At 35.4% G+C, this 22520-nt stretch overlaps 1 protein-coding gene and 1 pseudogene across 1 annotated transcript in view; both read right to left on the bottom strand.

The window, feature by feature from the left end:
- The window catches only part of Tex11 (testis expressed 11), a 299055-nt gene that overhangs the window by 68140 nt on the left and 208395 nt on the right, over window positions 1-22520 (bottom strand). The window contains exons 19-24 of the mRNA XM_027935840.2: window positions 21873-21958; window positions 20879-20935; window positions 9009-9049; window positions 7327-7413; window positions 5485-5555; window positions 3749-3865 (exon numbers count right to left, since the gene is read on the bottom strand). Coding sequence (XP_027791641.2) covers window positions 3749-3865; window positions 5485-5555; window positions 7327-7413; window positions 9009-9049; window positions 20879-20935; window positions 21873-21958 — 459 coding nt within the window. The remainder of the gene's footprint in view (window positions 1-3748; window positions 3866-5484; window positions 5556-7326; window positions 7414-9008; window positions 9050-20878; window positions 20936-21872; window positions 21959-22520) is intronic.
- LOC114093110 (small ribosomal subunit protein eS24-like) lies at window positions 12582-13140 on the bottom strand (annotated as a pseudogene).

The raw sequence follows: 22520 nt of genomic DNA, 5'->3' as shown, positions 1-22520 counted from the left end.
TAAATGGGTAAATTTGGGTTGGGGTATAGTAAGCATGCTTGCCTAGAAAGTGTGAGGCCCTGGTTTGATCCTTAGCACTATCAAAAATAAAAATTTTTAAAAATGAGTGAATTATAAGGAACATGAATTGTACCTCAATAAGTCTGTTAAAAAATAATCTAGGACAAGGGTCAGGACACTTCTTCTGTAAAACATCAGACAGTAAATATTTTAGGCTTTGCCAGCTACATATACTCACTTTCACATGTTTTGCTTTATTTTGGTTTATAACCTTTTTATAAATGTAAAAACCATTTTTAACTCTCAGGCTGTACAAAAAAAGGCCATGGGACTGATTTGGACAGTTGGCAATAGCTTACCCAGCCCTATTCTAGGAAAAATATGTAATTCCTTTTCAAATTGCAATTACTCTAATGTTTTAAGCATTTCTCACTTTCCCTTAACTCAGGAGGGTAGAGACAATGTAGATAGGACTATGCAGTCTTTGTGTATTCCTTCATCATCATCTTATTTATAAATACCCTGATTTATGGGGGTATAAAGAAAAGGGTACAGCCAACAGCATGGTGGCACATGCCTGTAGTCCAAACTAGTCTACAGGCTGAGGCAGGAGAATCACAAGCTCAAGGTCAACCTGGGTAACTTAGAGAGAGAGAGAGAGAGAGAGAGAGAGAGAGAGAGAGAGAGAGAGAAGAAAAGAAAAGAAAAGGAAGAACAGGGTTCAGTTGTATATAACAGAATTCAACAAATATTCTTTATAGAGAGAAAGCACCACAGTCTAATTCATAGGGACCACACTTAGATGATGAAAGGCAGAAGTATATCTTGAATTATCTGAATAGAAATGCTCTCAAAAGCACAGACTATAGAAGGATTACTAGGTTACAGAGTTCTTGGGAAACACAGAAGTGTGTGAGAAAAAATAAAAAATAAATAACAGTTGTTAGAAACAAACAAAATAATTAAGGACTGTACTTAAGAGTTTGTGAAATTTCCTTCACACCAAGTTGATATCTATTTGCTAAGATACACTGTTGTTTAACAAACTCAGGACTACCAACAGAAAAAGAATAACTTTTCAAAAGTTAAAAAACCATATAAGGAGAACATGTTATTACTGTTTTTTTAGTAAAGCAAAAGTGCCTATTGAGAATAAAATTACTTTTTTTTTGGTACTAGGTATTGAACCCAGAGGTGCTTAACTACTGAGCCACATACCCAGCCTTTTTTAGTTTTTATTTTGTGACAGGGTCTCACTAAGTTACTTAGGGCCTTGTTAAGTTGCAGAGGCTGGCTTTGAACTTGTGATCCTCCTGCCTCAGCCTCCTGAGCCACTAGGATTACAAGTGTGCATCACCACCAGCAGAATTAAAATACTTTTTTACCTTTACCTGGTAAGAAGCAGAATTGGGTTTTTTTTTTTTTGTTCTGAGGAAGGTAGATTCTTTTCTCTTCTTCTTTTAAAATGTAAAGGTTTCTTAAAAGGGATCCCAGTAGTTCTTAAGAATGAGGCCTCCAAATTGGTCCTCAGTGAGAAAAATGAAGCAGGAGGCACCACAATACCAGACCCTAAGTTATACTGCAGAGCTATAGTGACAATAACAGCATGGTATTGGCAGCAAAATAGACATGTAAATCAATGATACAGAATAGAGGACACAGAGAAAACCCCACATACATACAGTTATCTCATACTAGATAAAGATGCAAAAAATATATATTGGAGAAAAGATAGCTTCTTTAACAAATGGTGCTGGAAAAACTGGAAATCTGTATGTAGCATAATGATATTAAACCCTTATCTCTCACCCTGCACAAAACTCAACTCAAATTGGATCAAGGACCTAGGCATTAGACCAAAGACCCTGTGTCTACCAGAAGAAAAAGTAGACCCACTCTCCATCATGTCGGCTTAAGAATCGAATTCTTTAACAAGACTCCTAAAGTGCAAATAAAATCAAAAACCAATAAATGGGATGGTGCTTCTTCAAAGCAAAGGAAACAATCAAGAACATGAAGAGAGAGCCCACAGAATGGGAGAAAATTTCTGCCACCTGTATCTCAGATAGAGCATTAATATCTGGGATATTTAAGAACTCAAAAAACTTAACACCAAACAAACAAATAACCCTATCAAAATGGGCAAAGGAACTGAACAGACACTTCACAGAAGAAGAAATATGATTGGTCAACAAATGTATGAAAAATGCTCAACATCTCTAGAAATTAGAGAAATGCAAATTAAAACTACACTGAGATTCCATTTCACTCCAGTCAGAATGGAAACAGTCTAGAGTACAAGTAACAATAAATGTTGGCAAGGATGTGGGGAAAAAGGTACACTCATACATTGCTGGTGTGACTGCAAATTGGTGCAACCACTATGGAAAGCAGTATGGAGATTCCTCAGAAAACTTGGAATGGAACCACCATTTGACCCAGCTATCCATCTCCTCTGCATACACACAAAGGACTTAAAATCAGCAAACTAATCTATGATGCAGCTCAATTCACAATAGTTAAGCTATGGAATGAATAACATGGAAGAAGATAGTAGGAAGAGGAAGAAGTTAAAAAGCAAGAAGGATTTTATACCAGTTGGAGAGAAGAGAAGCTGACAAGTATGGGAAATTAGGAAGTTTTCTTTGTCCAGGTAAGAGAAACCAAGCAGAGAGAGGATCTATATCATAAAAATCATACACAAAATGCTGGTGGTCTGACTTGGAGAAAATTTTCTCAGCTTGAAAAAAAAAAAAGCTGAAGGCCAACCAATAATCTGGTGTAAGGGAGACAGCAATGTTAGTAGTTCCTAAAAGAGGTAAAGTTTAAAAAGCTTAGGGTAGAATTCAGGCAAAGGTAAGAATTCCTGTCTTCTTGTTAAAATTGAGTTAATGATGAGATATTAAAGGACACAGGACAAAGAAAACAAATGCAATTGAGGGAAGAAAAATAGCTTAAATAAATAATTTCAGATGGCTATCAAAGCTGTGGAAAGAGCTGAGTTCTTCCATAGAAATGTGTGGAAAGAAGGTGGGCAAAGTGGTACATATCTATAATCCCAGCGACTTGGGAAACTGAGGCAGGAGCATAGCAAGTTTGAAGCCAACATGGGCAACATGGTGAGACAGTGTCTCAAAAAAAAAAAAAAAAAAAGGCTGGAGATGTAGCTCAGTGATAGAACACCCCTGTGTTCAATTCCCAGTACTGGGTGTGGGGGTGGAGGGAGAGGCAAGGGAGAAAAGCAAAAGAAAAAAGAAAGAAAATGTGCAAACAGGAACAAATGTGGGAGAAAAACTTCTATGGGCCATATGTAAATACAGGGAGAAAATGAAAATAAAGAATATTTAAGGGGGCTGGAGTTGTGGCTCAGTGGTAGAGCACTTGCCTAACATGTGTGAGGCACTGGCTTTGATTCTCAGCACCACATACAAATAAATTAATAAAATAAAGTTCCATCAAAAACTAAAAAAAAATTTTTAAAAAGAATATTTAAAATCAGACTAGGAAAGAGTGACCCATGGGGTGGGTACTTTAAAAGAAGAGATAGTCTACCTTCTTAAACAGAAGAGGTTAAACCAAATGTGATCTTTGCTTAGTAAGGAATTAGCTATTATAAACTTTGAAATCAAAGTGCTGTTGGAATGGAGGAAACAATTCTCTATAGAGAATAAAAAATAAGTGTATCAGGGAAGGCAAACATACCAAATAGCATACTTAACTTTTGTCTTTTTTGAAGGTTGCACATTACCTGTTCAAAAGTTGTTGCAGCTTTTCGTCCTTGCTCTAGATCAACTGCAGCTGCCATAAGTAAACATGTTTTCTGTGCAATCAGAATTACTTGATCAGAAGGACAAAACTGGGACAGCTGATAAGAAATAACCAAAACATCAATGAATAGTGAGAATTCTGTCAGGTGAACACAAACAATCAGAATGAAAATCAGCAACATCCTCTCTGAATGAAGAAATTCAGCTGAAAAAGCACATGTCACCATAAAAATTATATAGACTATAACACTGATTTACAGTTTTAATTTTATATTACTTTCCATTGTTTTTTGCACCTTACTAGATAAAAAGCTTCATTTCTTCAGTTTTCTTATCTTTTCCAGTGACAAGTACTGTCATTTGCCCCTGTATTTCGATCTAGTGATTTACTTCTTGGTTTATACTGTAATTTCTAGGTGATTTTTTCTCCTGGCAAATAGATTTCCCCTTTGTATTTAATAGAGCTGAAATTAGTACATATATTGTCATGGTTAAAAGACACAATGTTAAATCTTGACAGGCATTAAACATAACCTCATCATTAAATCTTGCCCTCTAGTTTTAGGGAAAAAAAACCTCCCAGCTTTGTACAACAATAAGACTCTAAGCCACTTGGATTCTTACATGCCAGTCCTACAGTGCTATCACAAATGTCAAAACTAAAGCTGGTTCCTTTGGCCTAATTTAATGGCAATTCTACCTAAACTTGCAAAGACTATTAATCTCCCCAAACATTTAGTGATGCAACCATTAGCATCACTGAATTAAAAGAATTTCAAGATAACCAATTTCTTTAGGTCTCAGGCTACTGTTATGTTTTTAAAAAGCGGGGGAGGACTTGTGCTAGATTATCTCTGGTTCTTTTCAGCTCTAAAATTCTAAACATTTAATTAATCTTGACCTATCTGTGTATGAGGGATACTCTCTAACCCTTCCATCCAATACTTAATCCTATTTGTAGCATTTAAACTCTAACTTGGAGACTCAGGACTATTTTCAAACACTTATAATTGATTAACAAACTCATAAACCTTTACACACAGAACCTGCTCTAGGAAAAGTTATATAGAAAATCCAGACTTCTTAATCTCCTTTTTCTGCCCAGGCTGTACCCAGATACATACTTTACATTCCTATAGACTTATTACCATAACCCTTCCTGTGTTGGTAAATCACAATGCTTGGAGTATTTCCCTCCAAAAGATAATATTGCTTTAATACAGGACTCTGGGAGACTGAAATCTCTTCAAAGGAAAAAGAATAATTCTGTAATGGTAGAACTTTAGGTTCCATGATGGATGTTTATCATATTCTGGTACAGGGATAACTGTCCCACATTCTTACATTCTACAATGAAGGGAACAGATTCTCCTTGGGCCATTTTTGCTTAGACATGTACTAAATGTTCCAAGATGAAAAGGCAATTCTACTCTATACTTAGCTCTTCTTTTTTTTGCACCCGGGACTGAACTCAGGGATGCTTAACCACTGAGCTACATCGCCAGCCCTTTTTATACTTTATTTAGAGACAGGGTCTACTGAGTTGATTAGGGCCTTGCTAAATTGCTGAGGCTGGTTTATGAACTCATGATCCTCCTGCCTCAGCCTCCCAAGCTGCTGGGATTACAGGCATGAGCCACCATGCCCAGCTTATACTTAACTCTTAGTGGTCAGATCCTTCTTGTTCATATTTAGATTCTTTTTAGAACCTACTTACCTCATAAGAAAGCATGAAAAACTCTCTCATTGTTACTGGGTCTTTGTCAGATTGCACAGCCAAGTTCCAAGCTGAATGTTAACATGAAATAATATAAATATAAAAATATACTTTTTAGTCTGCACCATTATATATTCTGCTATCTAGATCTTTAATATTAGTATATTACCAAGGAGTTTCACAGGGATTAAGAAATTAACTTTAGGTTTATAGAGAAAAAAAATTTTGGATGTAAATTTAGAGACTCCTATTACTTTTTTGCTTTCATTCTAGGCCAATGACCAATGAAGGTACTGTTGAATTTTTTTTTTTTAATTGGGGACATACAAAAGAATTCTTAGTTGACACAAATCCATCTAAAATATGAGAGTCACCAAGGAGATCACCAACTGGAATTGGTAAAAGGAAGTTAAATTTCAGCAAAGAGCTGGATGTGGTGGCATGCACCTGTAGTCCCAGCACAGGGAGGGCTAAGACAGGAAGATCCTTTGAGCCCAGCAGCTCAAGAGGAGCCTAGGCAACACAGTGAGATCTTGTTTCAAAAAATCATCAACAGAATAAAGTAGAAGCAATGGTTAAAGGAAGACTACAGGAGAGATCCACATCTCCCAAACAGCCACGAAAGCCTCAATTAGACAATATTCAGCATGATCTTCACCTTGGAAAATTAAAATTAAAATTTAGTAAAAGAAGTAGGAAAACACCTTTTCAAACTTTCAAAAGATCAAAGTCATTAAAACTTTGTATAGTTTAAATGTTCTTTGTTTTTATTCCATTATTTGCATAAATTTCTTAGAAGCAAGGTTGCTGATTTAGTCTTTCTTCTTAATTAGAGCCCCAGTAAATCCCACAAGACAGAAAAAGGTTCATGTAAAACCAGTCCACTTTGTGACAAAGAGATATTATGCAGTAACTGCCACCACAGGTTTTAAATAATTTGTATTAAATAAAACCCTCATAGAGCAAATAACACAACTCACAATTGTCCACCATGAAGAATTTTCACAAAGTAAACATACCTATGTAACTTGTACTCATATCAAGAAAGATCATGATAATATCAGAAACTCACAAATTCCTTTCCCTTTCAAGCCCAACCTCCCTTCAAAGGTCACCACAATCTTGACTTCTGACATCAAGAATTAGTTTTGAGCTGGATGTGGTGGCATACACCTGTAATCCCAGCCACTGGGGAGGCTGAGGCAGGAGGATCTTAAATTTGATGCCAGCTTTGGCAGCATAGCAAGACCCTGTCTCAAAATAAAAAGGGGGTATGAGTGTAGTTCTGTGGTAGAGTGCCCCTGGGTTTAATCCAAGTACCACAAAATAAATAAATAGAATTTTGCCTATATTTTTCTTTTTGCCTATAAATAAACTGAATCATGCAATATTCACTCTTTGATGTTTGGATCATTTGGTTCAATGTTATTTTTGTGAAATTCATCTGTATTGTTGCATGGAGTTTATTTTTGGTAACTATATTTATTTTAAAAATGAGGCATTCTAGACCAAATTTAAAAGCATAGTTTTAGGGACTGGAAATTATATTTCATCTTTTTATTCTTATACCCTATCTATAGAAAAAAGGAAAAAAACCTGTTATTGAGTATCCTACAATGTGTCTGGTAGATACACTGTTTCATATAAAACCATTAATGACCACATGACATATATATATATATATATATATATATATATATGTTTACATTTTATCAATAATGAAACTGAAATTAAGCAAGTTATACTTACACCCATAGCTACAAATGACAGAGCCAGAATTTGAATTCACATCTAATTCTACCACCCCACAATGTTTCCCATAGTCATAGAATTTTCTTTTACCTATTTTTCGAAACCAATGAGCTTCATTAGCTCTGGAATCCAATGTCGAAGATTCTCCATCAAAAGCCTGGGCTAGTGTCAGGAGTGCTGCAATAAACAGGAAAATGTAACACTGAGGTCTTTTACCTTTTTCTCTAGCAAAGCAGTTAATCCTGCTTTAAAAACAGCCACACATGAGTTTGGATTTGGAAAGTTCTTTTTTGTATATGTGTGTGTGGGTGCATATCAAAAGTAATTAAAATGACAAAAAGCATTACCAAGCTCCAAGAAGCCGTTAACTAAAATTTTGGGGAACAAACACGTCTTTGGAGAGATTTATAATTTTAATTAGTGCAATCATTCACCACCTGAGGTAAAAATATATGATTTACATGTAGAGAAATAAAGAATAGGAATCATAATTAAAAATACTGATATGATACTTAGTATATGCAGGCCCTGGGTCACAATATTAGTTTTCTTCATTTTCTATGGAAATGAGTCTAAGAATAAAAAGATGAATTATAACTTAAGGTCCACAAAATTATGCTCCTTAGCTTGGGCTAGAATGCCTAATTTCTCCTTAATCCCCAGAAGCAAATAATAACACCCCCCACAAAAAAAAAAAAGAAAAACAAAAACCTGAAATGGAGATTGAGAATTGGAAGAATATTGAAAGGCTGGTATAATATATACTTAGCTCCCACAGCAAGCACAGTATAGAACCCGAACATACCATTGTCACCAGAAAGCACTTTTAACTTACCCATGCTCTTCTGATAAATAAGAAAGCCAATCAGGAAAACCTTCCTCTTTTGAAAAGGTTTGGCTTCTGAACCATTGTGCAATGTTTACCAGATCCTGTTGACATGTATTTAAGGTATAAAACTGAACTACTGCAATATTAGGAATATTATTCCTAAGATATGGACTTTTTCATGTGTCTTTGTACATTAAAAAAGGAATACATGGGCAGGAGACCTAAGAAAACCTGTTAAGCAAAAGGAAAACCACCTCAGAAAGCAGAGTTGGTAAAATGAAATATGATGTTGCTAGGAGATTAGCTTGAATGAAGTGATCAGAGAGGAATCAAGAGTAAAAGACATGGGGCTGAGGTTGTGGCTCAGCGGTAGAGCACTAGCCTCGCATGTGCAAGGCCCTGGGTTTGATCCTCAGCACCACATAAAAATAAATAAATAAAAGTTATTGTGTTCAACTACCAAAAAAAATAAATATTAAAAAAAAGAGTAGAAGACATGACACAGACTTGGGTAGATAGACAGTTTGAAAATAAGAGAGTAAATAATCTGAATTTGAGTCAAAGGGCACTGAAAGCCAGCAGAGTTCCAAGAATCGTTAAATGTCTTGATCCTTTGTTTACCTGTTTAATTCATAGGTTAGGATTAAGTGGCCAAAGAGAAAGGAAGGAAGCAAGAAAAGAAGGAAGTGAGGGGAAATGTCTTTATAAGAAATTAGAATAAACACAAAGCTGAAATCACATTTGCAAATGAATGGTAGGGATGCCAAACTTTTCTCTGCTTGTAGATGAAGAAACCAAAATAGGCTCTTGTGGTAAACATTAATAAAGAGCAGGAGGCTTAACTCAAATACTAGGTTGAAGTCAGTGTGCTCAATGTGTTTAGAGAATTCAATAGAGGATAGAGGTAAGATGAAAGACTGAAAATAACCCAGGAGATATTTACCTGTATTCAAGCAAGCCAAAAGTCTACCCATTTCCTTCTTTCTAAAAAATAAAGAAAAAAGAGTTTTCAATTGTTCTTAACCTTTACTATAGAAAAGAACCAGAAACAGACACTATTTGTACCAGATAACTTGGCTAAAAAATACAAGTGTGCAGTTTGTTGTTCAAGGCTCTGGTCTATGATTTTGATGCTCTTTTCCCCACTATAAGATGAGTTTATTTGGGGCTGGGGTTGTGGCTCAGTGGTAAAGCACTTGTCTAGCATGTGTGAGGCACCAGGTTTGATTCTCAGCACCGCATATAAATAAATGAATAAAATAAAGGTCTGTCAACATCTAAAAATAATTTTTAAAAAGATGAGGTTATTCATCCTGAGTGCCCTCATACTTTTTCTCTCTTCTGTACTTACTCTCAGCAAAGGATTTCAATGTCTGAGAAGGGTTTTATGTTATAATATTGCAGGGTCATATAATTTAGGAGCAAATAATGATCTTTGTGTTTTATAAGCTTTTTTAAAAATAATAACTTTATTTATTTATATTTTTATGTGGTGTTGAGGATCGACCCCAGTGCCTCACATGTGCTAGGTAAGCGCTCTACCACTGAGCTACAACTCCCAGACCTAAGCTTTTTTTTTTAAATATTTTTTTTAGTTGTAGTTGGACACAATATCTTTATTTTATTTATTTATTTATTTTTATGTGGTGCTGAGGATCGAACCCAGCGCCTCATATGTACTAGGTGAGTGCTCTACCGCTGAGCTCCAGCCCCAGCCCCCAGACCTAAGCTTTTTTTAAAGGAGAAATTAGAACCATTAGAACCTCTGTTTTAAATAAAATTGTATAGAAGTCTAATATGTAAGAAAAGATAAGGCTGGAGGTATAGCTCAGTGGTTAAGCACTTGCCTAACATTCATCAGGCTCCAAGTTCAATCTCCAGCACTGAATAATAAATAAATACAAGAAAAGTAGAGCTGTTTTGGTTGAACCAGGGTTGGATGAAAACCCAGTACCCCATCTTCCTGGAAGTCCTTGTGGCAGTACCACACACAATTTTCAGGGCTCTAAAGATTACCATTAAAAAACACTTATATACTACAGACCCTTCATTTTACAGATGAGGAAACAGACCAGGTGATGGGAATGATTTGTCCAAAGTGATGCGATTTGTGACAAAGTCAAGTTTACTACCCAGATCTCTTGATCCTCTGGCAAACTTCTCTAAGAGGTATATAATTTTTTTACAGAGGACTTATGGTTTCCAGTTCTGTATGTGAGGAGATTGGAAGTTGCTACTCTTTCTTAAAACAAGCGAAATAGACTTTTTCTAACAAAAGCTGAACAAACTGAACAAACAACAACTATTCATGAATCCATAAGATCAGTGAGAAAAAGGGTGAACCACTGCCATAAAGATTAGAAAGAGAGAGACAAGTTAATAGAGGGAGTCACAGCTTATTGGAGCAGAGACTCAAGAATAAAAACCACTGTGGGAAGCAAGTGCTGCAGTAATAAAACCTGAACCATAATTGACAAATCACTGGAGGCTTAGTCTGGACAAGTCTTAGAATTAAAAACTCCAGGGAGACTCAGTCATAAGGGGTCCACAGTTTTGTAAATTTTACCTCTAGTAGCTAAGCCAGGTTCTCAAAGTAGACATTGGAGAAGAATCCCTTAAAGCTTTTGACAGGAGGAGAAAAGGGAATCATTTTGAAATATTCCAAAGCATTTGTTTTTCTTAAGACCTACTCAAGAGAAACCACTTAACCAGAACCTTACCTTATGGGGTATTATTAGAGCCTAACTGAGTTCAGGAAAGTGAAATAGTCATACCCAGTCCTGATCCACTAAAGGAGAAAAACCTGGGGAAGTTCTTGTGATGGATGTTCACAGTCCTATGGCACAGGCCACTAAAAGACTGAGGCCTAGTCATAGGACCACAGAACCCCCACCCCCCACACAAACACATTTTACCACCAAAGTATTAAAGCCTATGTACAACAGTTCCTTTTGCTTGTTACATCATGTCTGGCTATCAAGAAAAAATAAACATCATAATAAATGCCAAAAAACATGATTTGAAGAGACAGAGCAACCATAAGAACCAGACATGGCAGGGATGTAGGGATTATCAGATGGGGAATTTAGAACAACTATGATTAATACTGTTAAGGGCTCTAATGGATAAAATAGACAGCATGCAAGAACAGATGGGGCAATATAAGCAGAGTGAAGGAAATCCTAAAATAGAGCCAAAAATAAATATTGGAGTTGCAAAACATTGTAACAGAAATGAGGAATGCCTGCAATAGGCTTGTTAGTAGACTGGACACATATAAAGAAAGAATTTCTAAGCTTGAGGATATACCAACAGAAATCTACAATACTGAAAAATAAAGAAAACAATGGCTGAAAAAATAATAGAACAGAGTATCCAAGGACTGTGGGACAACTACAAAATACATAATATATGTATAATGGGAATGTCAGAAGAAGAAGAAGGAAATCAAAACAGAAAACCTATTTGAAATAACAATGGCTACGAATTTCCCCCAAATTAATTTTCACACCAAACCACAGATCCAGGAAGTTCAGAGAACACTAAGCAGGATAAATGCCAAAAAATGACACCTAGGCATATCGTTTTCAAACCACAAGAAATAAAATGTACAGAAAAATCTTCAAATAAGTCAGAGGGGGGAAATCTTACCTATAGAAGAATAAAAACAAGAAGTCTGTCTGCTCAGAAATGGTATTAGTCCGCTTTGTATCACTATAATGAAATACCTGACATAGGCTACTTATAAAGAAAAAGAGAATTATTTAGTTCGCAGTTTGGGAGTCTCAAAGTCTAAGATCAAGTAGCCTCATTGCTTTGATCTCTGATGGGGGCAGTAGATGGTGGCACATTATATCAAGAATACATTTGTGGAAGAGTTTATATCACCAAAGAAGACAGAGAGAAAGTCAGACAGAGTGACTGGGGTCTCATAATCCCCTCTAAGGTTAAACCCTCAGTGACCCAAGGACCTTCCACTAGGTTCCATAGCATTTCCAATATTGCCACCCCACAGACCAAGCCTTTAATCACAATAATACCTTGAGGGACACTCAACCTACCCCCGAACTGTGGCAAAAACCATGAAAGAAAGAAGAGACAGGAATCAAATACTTAAAGTGTTGAGAGAAAAAATATTCACCAAGATAGAATTATATACTTTGCAAAATTACCCTTCAAAAGTGACGAAGAATAAAGGTTTTCTAAGACAAACAAAAACTGAGATGATGGTCATCTGTGATAAAACAGATGCTCATGAGATACTGAATTTGCTGGCATGTTGATCTTGCGACTTCCCAACCTTCAGAATTGTAGCAAATTTTTGTTGTTTAGAAGCCACCCAATCTTTGGTATTTTTGTTATAACACTCCAAATGAACTAAGAAATTTAGCTATTGCAATTAGACAAGAATAGGGGAAAAGGACATTTGGAATAGGAAGAAATAAATTAAACAGTCTTTGTTCATCTATCCAGAAAATCCAAATGAACTGACAAACACAATCCTAGAACTAAGTGATTATAATAAGGTTGCAGAAAATAAGGTAACTGTACAGAAGTCAAGTGCTTTCCAATATATCAACAAGGAGCAAGGGGAATTTGAAATTAAAAACACAATACCATTTACATTCATATCTCCCAAAATGAAATACTTAGGTATAAATCTAACAAAATGTATATAAGCTCTATATGGCTTTTTGCCAGCACCAACTTTGGCTTCTGCAGTCCCCCCAATTTTCTTCATTCTGTTCTTGCATTTCTTTTGCTGTTTTCTCAAGGTTTCTTCCTTCTTATTCAGGCCATATCTTACCAGTCTATATTTTGGCTCATTTATCTTTGCATAATCCAAGGAATCTCAAATCATGCCACAGTTGTCTAGACACTACCAAAATTCGTCCTGAATCCAAATAAAAAAAGATAATATCTGGTGTGGTCTTGTGCATTTTGACTAATTTTTCCCAATTTTGTCTTAAGTGCATTGCCTTCACAAGGTGAAGGATATTAATGGCTATTTGTTTCCTCTGAAGTAGTCAGTTGATCATGAAGTTTGTAGTCCAGATAGTTACTGTGTAATTCATGATGGTAGCCAATCTTCAAGAAGTCAGGTAGGAAAAGACACCAAGCTGATTCTTATTTATATGAGGCAAAAGACCCAGAATAACCAACATAATATTGAAGGAGAACAAAGTCAATGACTGATACTACTACTGACTTTGAAGCTTAACATAAAGCCATAGCAATTAGGACAGTATGGTATTGGTGAAATAAAAGACACATAGATCAATGAAATAAGAGTACAGGGTCCAGAAGTAGTCCCACATAAATATAGTCAACTAATCTTTGACAAAGTAGCAAAGATATTCCTTTCAGCAAATGGTGATGAAACAACTAGACATCCTTGTGCAAAAAAAAAAAAAAAAAAAAAAAAAATTTAATCTAGACACAGACCTTATACCCTTCAAAATATTTTCTAAAAATAAATATTAGACTTAAATGTAAAACACAAAAATATAAAACTTGTAGAAGATAACAAAAAAATCACAAATGACCTTGGGTATGGTTATTACTTTTTAGATACAACATAGTATATGTGATACATGGAAGAAAGAAATAATAAAGTAGATATCATTAAAATTAACAAAAAATTTATCTGCAAAAGACAATGTCAAGAGAATGGGAAGACAAACCACAGTTTGGGGGAAAATATGTACAAAAGACACTTTTGATAAACAACTATCATCCAAAATATACGAAAAACTCTTAAAACTCAACAAAAAAGAAATCAGCCCAATTTAAAAATGAGCCAAAAGGGCCCATGGTCTTTATTCTAAACATTTTATAAGAATTGATATTGACTGACTGGGAAATGTCTACATTTCCTAGTACTGTAAAACTGAAACCTGTTGATGAAGTTCTCATGGAAGCTTCAGTTAGGATTATGAGGGTTGATGGGATTAAGGTAAAAGTCTAAAGGAGAACAGGTATATCTGGACATGCTTTACATGACATTTTATGTCTCTTTTACCTGATTGTAGTATAGGGATGAACACTGTTATATGACTAGGGAATGTTCCTCTTACCCACTATTGTAAAACAGAAAGCATATAAGTCCACCCATAAGGTGATGCTAATTGGATATGCTGAATGGGCCATTTGAGGACATTTACTGACTTATTAAAACTTAACTGAAACTGGGCTGGGGTTGTGGCTCTGTGGTAGAGTGCTTGCCTAGCACATGTGAGGCACTGAGTTTGATCCTCAGCAACACATAAAAATAAACAAACAAAATAAAGGTATTATGTCCATCTACAACTAAAAAAATATTTAAAAATTTTTAAAACTATCCCATGATTGAAGGACATACAGACATCTTGAAAACTGAAATATCCACAATGTCTTAGATAAAAAACACTCTAATGGGGATGGCAGTGCCCAGAAGAACTCCATAATAAAATGTCAGTTATTTTTACATGATCATGTTACCTGCAGAATGCAAGGAGGAGGTAGGTACTCAGAAGTTCTTTTTCCCCTAGGACTGACATTAGAATTGCACATGGTGCTGTTGGAATCTACTATCACTTGGTCAGTGTCCTATAAGCACCTCTCAACTAACCAACAAAAAGCTGCTTAGTTTATGGATGGCAGTTCCAGGGTAAACAAGCAACATCGTGTTTGGAAGGACAGTATTCTGATCAAACAAAGTAAAAATAAATCAGGTTGGCAGATTGCATGTTGTTTTCCCAGAAGTGGTAGAAGAATTAAAGAGTGATAAAGAAAATCCTTATGTTTGGGTTCTGATCCATGGGCAGTGGCCAATGGCCTGGTCGTATGGTTAGACAGAAGGGCCATAGAAAATTGGCCTATTGAAAAGATGCCTTTGTGGGGCATAGCCCTAGGAAAATCACTATGGGAACCTGAGAAGTGAATTCAAGTTGGACATGTTGATCAGAAGAACCCCTCCAGGTTCAGAAGGCAATTGAAATCAACAAGTAGATGTTGAAAGCCACAGCCGAAGGGGCCCCAGCAAACTTCCAGCTGCCAGCAAACTTCCAGCTGCCAGCTGATGATTGGCTCACAGTGGCCCCAGCAAACTTCTAGCTGCCAACTGATTGGCTCCTCTGTGGTGATGCTTATTGGGCTGTTTCCCTGCCCTTTCAGACCACAGAGCTGCTCATTGGGGGACTTTTTTTGGCTCTGCTCACGCGACCCAGCCAATCGGCCTCAAGAGCAGGAGGAGTGAGGGAGGTGCAGAGGCTTGTGGGAAGCAGGTGGTGGCAGTTGGGCTCTGAGGGTTTTCCTGAAGAGCTGTGTGGTACAGGGTGTGTGTGTTCTAAAAATAAAGTTCGTTTCTTTTGACAAAGTGGCTCCTGAATTGTGCCCAGCCAGACTGCGGCAAGTAGATATTCCTATTTTCTCTCTAAGATTGTGGGGAAGGGTGTTGGTATGAGTACAATTCTTCCTGAGTAGGCAAGATACTGGTATGATGACCATATTTTTACCTTCTTTTCTTCTCCACATCACTTCAAATTTGTTGGCTCCCTGATGAAGTAGTTGCAGAACCATGGCTGCAACCATAAGTGCTAAAAACAGGAATGATTTCAAAGCAAGAAACTATATATGCATTTATTTTATTTTATTTTTTATTTTTGGTACCAGGGATTGAACCCAGGAGCACTTAATCACTGAGCCACATCCCCAGCCTTTTTTTTGAAAAATATTTTATTTTGAGACAGGGTCTTACTAAGTTGCTTAGGGCCTCACTAAGTTGCTGAGGCTGGCTTTAAACTTGTGATTCGCCTGCCTCAGCCTCCTGAGCAGCTGGGATTACAGGTGTATGCCACCGCACCCAGCTCTATTTATTTTTTGATGTGAGGAATTCCTGTGTTGCCCAGACTGGTTTTGAACTTGTGGACTCAAGCATTTCTCTTGCGTTAGGGTCCTGAGTGCTGAGATTACAGACTTGCATCACCATGCTCAGCTACTATATATTTACATCTTTTAAACTGAATTCCCAAGAGCCTCATGGAGCAGATTGTGCCTTTATCCTATCTGGCAAAATGGGGTTAATGCAGCTGCACTGCCTAGCGATCAAGATGGACTACTAGTTCTCTATCTATATAACCCTACCCCATATAAATGGGAATGAACTGAGGGAGAGGCACTTGCTAGACTAGTATTGCTTTCTGCAATCTAGACCAGCACAGTGGCTGAATCTAAAGTTCCTTCTAAATGTGGACATTTTGGTTAAAAATTGAGAAAAGAAGAATTAGTAGCTGAAAGTAAGGCATGGACAAGTGGGCTATGTAATAAGTGAAATCCAGTATCACATCAACACTTCAGTATAGTCTCAGAGTAAGAGATGATACTGTCTCTTAGTTTAATTAAACCAGACACCTGAAAAGACAAATCCATATACCATATATTGCTAAAACCACTTTTGCTTTTGGAACACAACAAAATTGAATAGAAGCCTGGAAACATACTGTCCTTAACCTGGGAGATAATATTATATGATATAATGATGGACTGGAAAAATTATTAATGACTAAATGCGATGCTCGTAGTGTGCCAAGATTTTTAACTATTATGATCCTTTTGTTATAAGGGATCTATGGTTAAAGACCAGGAGACAGCTGTGGTATGATAAATATTCTTGGTCTTTGTCCCTGATTCCTGACACAAAGATCCTAAAATTCTTGGAAAAAAAAGGAATAGACTAAAAACCTTAACAGAAACCTCACCAAAGAAAAAATATGTATGGCAAATAAGCATACGAAAATATGTACCACATCAAATGTCAGGGAAAATGAAAAAAATAAAACAATGAGACATCACTATACACCTATTAGAATGACCCAAATCTAAAATTTTGACAACATCAAATGCAGCTGAGAATATGAAACAACAGTAGCTCTCATTTATTGCATATGGGACTGCAAACTGGTACAGCCACTTTGGAAAAGAGTTTAGCAGTTTGTTATAAAACTAAACAGTTTTACCACATGGCCCAGAAGACACACTCCTTAACATTTATCCAAAGGAGCTGAAAAATTATGTCCACATAAAAATCTACACATAGATGTTTATAGCAGATTTATTCATAATTGCTAAAAATTGGAGGCAACTAAGATGCCCTTCAATAGCTGAATGAATAAAAATGGTACATTAATACAATATAATGTTATTCATATTCAGTGCTGAAATGATGTACGATATCAATCCCAAAAAGACAATGGAGGAATCTTGAATGCATATTACTAAATGAAAAAAGCCAACATGAAAAGGCTACATACTATATTATTCCAACTACATAACATTCTGGAAAAGATCAAATTATGGAGACAGTCAGGGGTTGATGGAGGAGGAACGAATAAATAGTTAGAGCACAGAGGATTTTTAGGAAAGTGAAAATGCTCTGTATGATACTGTAATGATGAAAACATGTCATAATATATTTGTCAAAACCCATAGAATATACGCTGTGAATTCTAATGTGAACTATACACTTTAGGTGATTGTGATGTGTCAGTTCATGTTTGTGAGTTAGTAATGACTGTATTCCTCTGGTGGAGAAAGTTAATAATGGGGGAGGTTAGGCAGGGAGGGGGGTGGGGGTACATGGGAATTTCTGCACTTTCCTCTCAATTTTGCTGTGAACCTGAAACTGCTCTTTGAAAAGTCTTAACTTTTTGGTGCATGTTGCAGGCGGGTACTGGGGATTTTAGCCAGGGAGGCTTTACCACTGAGCTACATTCCCAGTCCTTTAAAATATATATATATATATATATATATATATATGTTGCAGGTGGACACAATACCTTTATTTTATTTATTTGTATGTGGTGCTGAGGATCAAACCCAGGGCCTCACACATGCTAGGTGAGCGCTTTACCACTGAGCCACAACCTCAGCCCTCCCAGTCCATTTTACTTTTTATCTTGAGACAGGGTCTCACTAAGTTGCTGAAGGCCTCACTAGTTTGCTGAGGCTGGCCTTAAACTTGTGCTCCTCCTGCCTTGGCTTCCTGAATCACTTTGATTATAGGTTGTATCAATGTGATTCTGCAATCTGTATATGGGGTAAAAATGGGAGTTAATAATCCACTTGAATCAAATGTATGAAATATGATATGTCAAGAGCTTTGTAATGTTTTGAACAACTAATAATAAAAAAAGGATATAAAAAAAAGAATGATTATAGGTTGTACCACTGTGCCTGGCTAAAAAGTCTTCACATTTAAAAAATTAAATAAAATGAAAATTTAACAGAATAAAAGCCCATTTAGCTAAAAAAAGAATATGGAAGTATTGGCAAAATTATCTAAAGAAGTTTACAGAATATATGGTATAGCATACCTGATAAGACCATTGATCTTATCAGGAAGGGGTTTAATATTACTTAATAAACATTGTGCTTCAGGAAAAGTAGCAGCTTTCTCACTGATAAATCTTAAAAGTCTTACAAGTTTATATAGAGCAACTTCTCAAATAAATTTTATTAATTTGAATTTCAGCTGAGTTAAAGTTGACTTCTTTACTATTTAATTCATGGACTAAATATAAAATAATCTAGGAAGGGTCCATTAAAGCAAATAAATAATACAAATAAGAATAAAGACATGGACATGGAAAGGTATGTGTATTTATAAGACAAACATCTTTTAAGTAGTTTAGCACATAAATTGTTAGTACTTAGGTAGATGTTGCTAATTTAAACCTACAAGAATTTTAGAAGAGAAAATAACTTTTTAAATTATCCAGTTCAGCTTTTTAAATTTTGCAGATAAGGAAAATGTAGCTTAGAGAAGTTAAATAAGTTGCCATTGCTTAAGGTAAACAGAAGTCACTAAAAGAACTGAAACTAAAATTCAGTTCTCCTAACTTTCTCATTGAATTAGGTGCTTAGAAAAAAAAAAATTACAGGCTAGTGTAATTGTTGTTATATCAAATGCTAACTTCTACCTGAAACTGCTAGAAGATGTTCTCTATTACTACCTCTACTTGAAAATAATAAATTTTTAAATTTTCTATTTTTAAATATTTTATTATTTATATATTTAAATGTTCTATTATTTATAATTAATTCAAACAAGATCCCTTCCCTTACCCTTTACCTAAATAATACCAATGATTGAGGTTTGACTGCATGTCACAATTGCATGGAATGAGATTAAGGTGTTCTTAAGAATTGACTTTCAGTCAATTTAAATATTGAATGGCAATTATGTGTCAGATGGTATCCTAGGTTCCAGAGATGCAAGGACAAATACAAATAGTTTTATCCTTCAAGGAGCTCTTACAATCTTAGTTTCAAAGTGTGATCGCCTTCTTTTAAAGTTTCCTTCTTTCAAAACAACCACCAAAAAAATCCCAACAATTTTATTGCTGAAAATTTCAAAGATGTTCAAATGTGCAAAGACAAGTATAATAAATTTCCATGTACCTATCACTTAGCTTTACTAATTACTAACACACCATCCATCTTATCTCATTGTTATCACCATCTATTTTTCTTCCTATGTTATTTTGAAGCAAATTTTAGACATCACATAATTTCATCTATATATATTTCAAGGATGCATCTCTAAGAGATAAGGGATTTTTTTAAAAATATATACATGCATAATCATTACATGCCTAAAAGTTAATAATTTCTTAATACCAAACATTTGGTCATTATGAAAATTTCCAAATGCCTCACCTTCATTTTTTTTTCTCTTTTCTCCATTTTTAGTGGTGCATTATAATTGTAAATAATGATGTGATTTGTTGTTACATATTTGTACATGCACACAATGTAACAATATAATTTGGCTAATATCACTCCAAGCACTTCCCCCCTCTCCCCATCTCCTACCTCCTAGTCTCTTTCCTCTATCATCTTTGTTTTTAAGATGTAATACCTTTCTAATTGATTCATACAGCCTGTGAAGAAATGGCAAAACTTATCATATGTGCTTGGGTAAAATCTGTAATATGATAAAACAAGTTATACATCCAATGCCATCTCAGTTATATTTCCCAAAAATTAATTCAAAAAATATACTGACACCAAGTTGCAAATATAAAAAAAAATATGGTAGAGATTCATTATCACAAAGCTCTTGTCTGAGCAAATAATTCAGAGATGGGTGTTAATTTATCTGGAAGCTATCCCTAATTCAAATCATGAATAGAATTTTCTTTCAAATCATCAGGAGATAATGAACTTTAGGCACAAAAAACTGGTGCCCAAATTCTTCCATGAATTGTTAAGTTTGGTGTCTTATACCATAGAAATTGTGAGTAGAAACATATTTGAATGCTTGTTGGCTGACCTGATAGAGAATCAGAATCAACAAGCTATTCAGGTTATTTGTTCTGCAGGAAAGTAAAAGAAATGTCTATATTTGAGTCTACTATTAAGAAAAGGGGAAACATGCAATATCATAATCAGATCATATATAACATTACTAAAGGTTTATTAAGTGCCTGGCAGTGTTTTACATGTTAACTTATACCCTGGCTTCTCTTCAGATTACATAAATCTTTTGCCTTTTAAATGTGTTAATTCACTATTGAGTAACCACAGCAGCCCTGTGAGGTATATTCTATTATTATTTCCATTTTATAGATGGAGAAACTGAAGCCAAGAAAAGTTAAGAAATTTTCCCAAGGTCCACATTTAATAAATAGCAGAGCCAGGATATGAAACCAGGAAGACTAGCCCTGTATTAATCTTATCTACTACATTACATATCACTTAATGTAAGGTTTTGTATTTAAAATTATTATAATATTTCTAATGGAATCCATCATTTCTATTGAAATAACTTACTTATTTTCAGAACCTGGAGTTTGATTAACTTGTGGAAGAACAAGACGAAACAGACATCTGCATAAAAAGTAATAGAGAAAGGGATTCTTAGGAAACATGTTAAAAAATATATACCAAGTCATTAACCCTGATTACCCCAGGAGGCAGAATTGAGAAGACAGAGAGTAAAGGGGGAGATTAAGCTTATTGTATTTAAAGATCTTTGATTTGTTTTAATGGTTGCAATGAAAATATAACAATTTTTTAATTTTGAAAGTGGAATTTAATAAGATAATTTTAAAATAGAAAATTTTGCTTATCAGAAGTTACTAAATGGTTCCAAGGTTTGTATCACTGTCCAACAACATCTGCTAGAACAGCAGGTGTGGTGTACATGTCTTTATATTTTTCATCTTATAAAGGAATCTAAAACTGATCTTCAGGTTCTACATAAAAAATGTTCACTATTCTTTTAAGGGAACTGGAAGCACAATGACAAACTGACAAAACAGTTGTTTGTTTCAAATCTGAAAATGCTCTAAACAATACCACTGTCCTGAATGATTTTAGATATTTACCTGATTGAAGGCATGCAAGTATCTCAACTCCCCTTTTATTTCTGTGACTACTTTTCCCTTTGGAAGTGTGGCCTGAAGTTGGCCAACAGAAAAACCATTCTAGGATCCTTCTGGTTTCCCATTTTTCACACTGGCATTTTCTCAGTCACATTAGTAGTTATCATGTCCCAACCTGCTCTTTTTTTCCCCTCACTATTGTATGTAAAAACTCCCTTTTGACAAACCATTTTCCTTACTAGAAAAAGAGAAGAAGGAAGATCAAGTTCAGTTGTATTTTTTTGTTGTTGTTATTGTTGTTGTTTTTTTTTACTTTGAGTACCTGGGTTAATAGATATAAGAGTTGGCACTGAGTTCATCAGCACTACTTTGTCAGATTATAGATCAAGGGCAAAAGGAGCAAAAGAAATCTTTTCCCCTCCATAGAATGGATTACTTACTTCAAAGCTGTAAGAACTTGTTGTGGGTCTTCTGAATGTTGAGCTAAATATTCCAGGGCTTTTCCTGCTGGAATGGCTTGTCCATTCTAAAAAGAACAGACATAATTTGTTAAATTACAAATCAAAGCAAGAGAGAAAAACTGAAAGCATTTCCTCTAAGAGGAGGAACAAGGATGTCTACTCTCACCTCTTTTACTCAATATAGCTCTTGAAAAACTCTAGCCAGAGAAATCAGGTAAGAGAAAAAAATAAAAGAGATACAAATAGGAAAAGAAGAGCTCAAATGATCTCTGTTTGTTGATGACATGTTCCGATATTTAGAAGATCTCAAAAACTCTACCAGATGACTTCTGGAATTGATAAACAAATTAATCAATATATAAGATATAAGGATATCAGATCAACATACACAAATTAATAGCTTTTCTATACTATGCTGAATGTTTTCTTTGATATAAAAGAGGCTGATTCACAGTGGGATAGGGAGAGGGAGCATGGAAGGAAGAAACAGACTCTAGTTAGGGCAGAGGGGTGGCAGGGGATGGGAGGGGGCATGGAGTTAGAAATGATGGTGGAATGTGATGGACATTATTATCCAAAGTACATGTATGAAGACATGAATTGGTGTGAATATACTTTGTATACAAA

The sequence above is a fragment of the Marmota flaviventris genome, chromosome X (genome assembly GCF_047511675.1).
Source record: "Marmota flaviventris isolate mMarFla1 chromosome X, mMarFla1.hap1, whole genome shotgun sequence".
In the NCBI taxonomy this organism is placed as follows: Eukaryota; Metazoa; Chordata; class Mammalia; order Rodentia; family Sciuridae; genus Marmota; species Marmota flaviventris.
The sequence above is the reverse complement of the archived record's forward strand: the minus strand, read 5'-3'. Positions and strand labels throughout refer to the sequence as shown.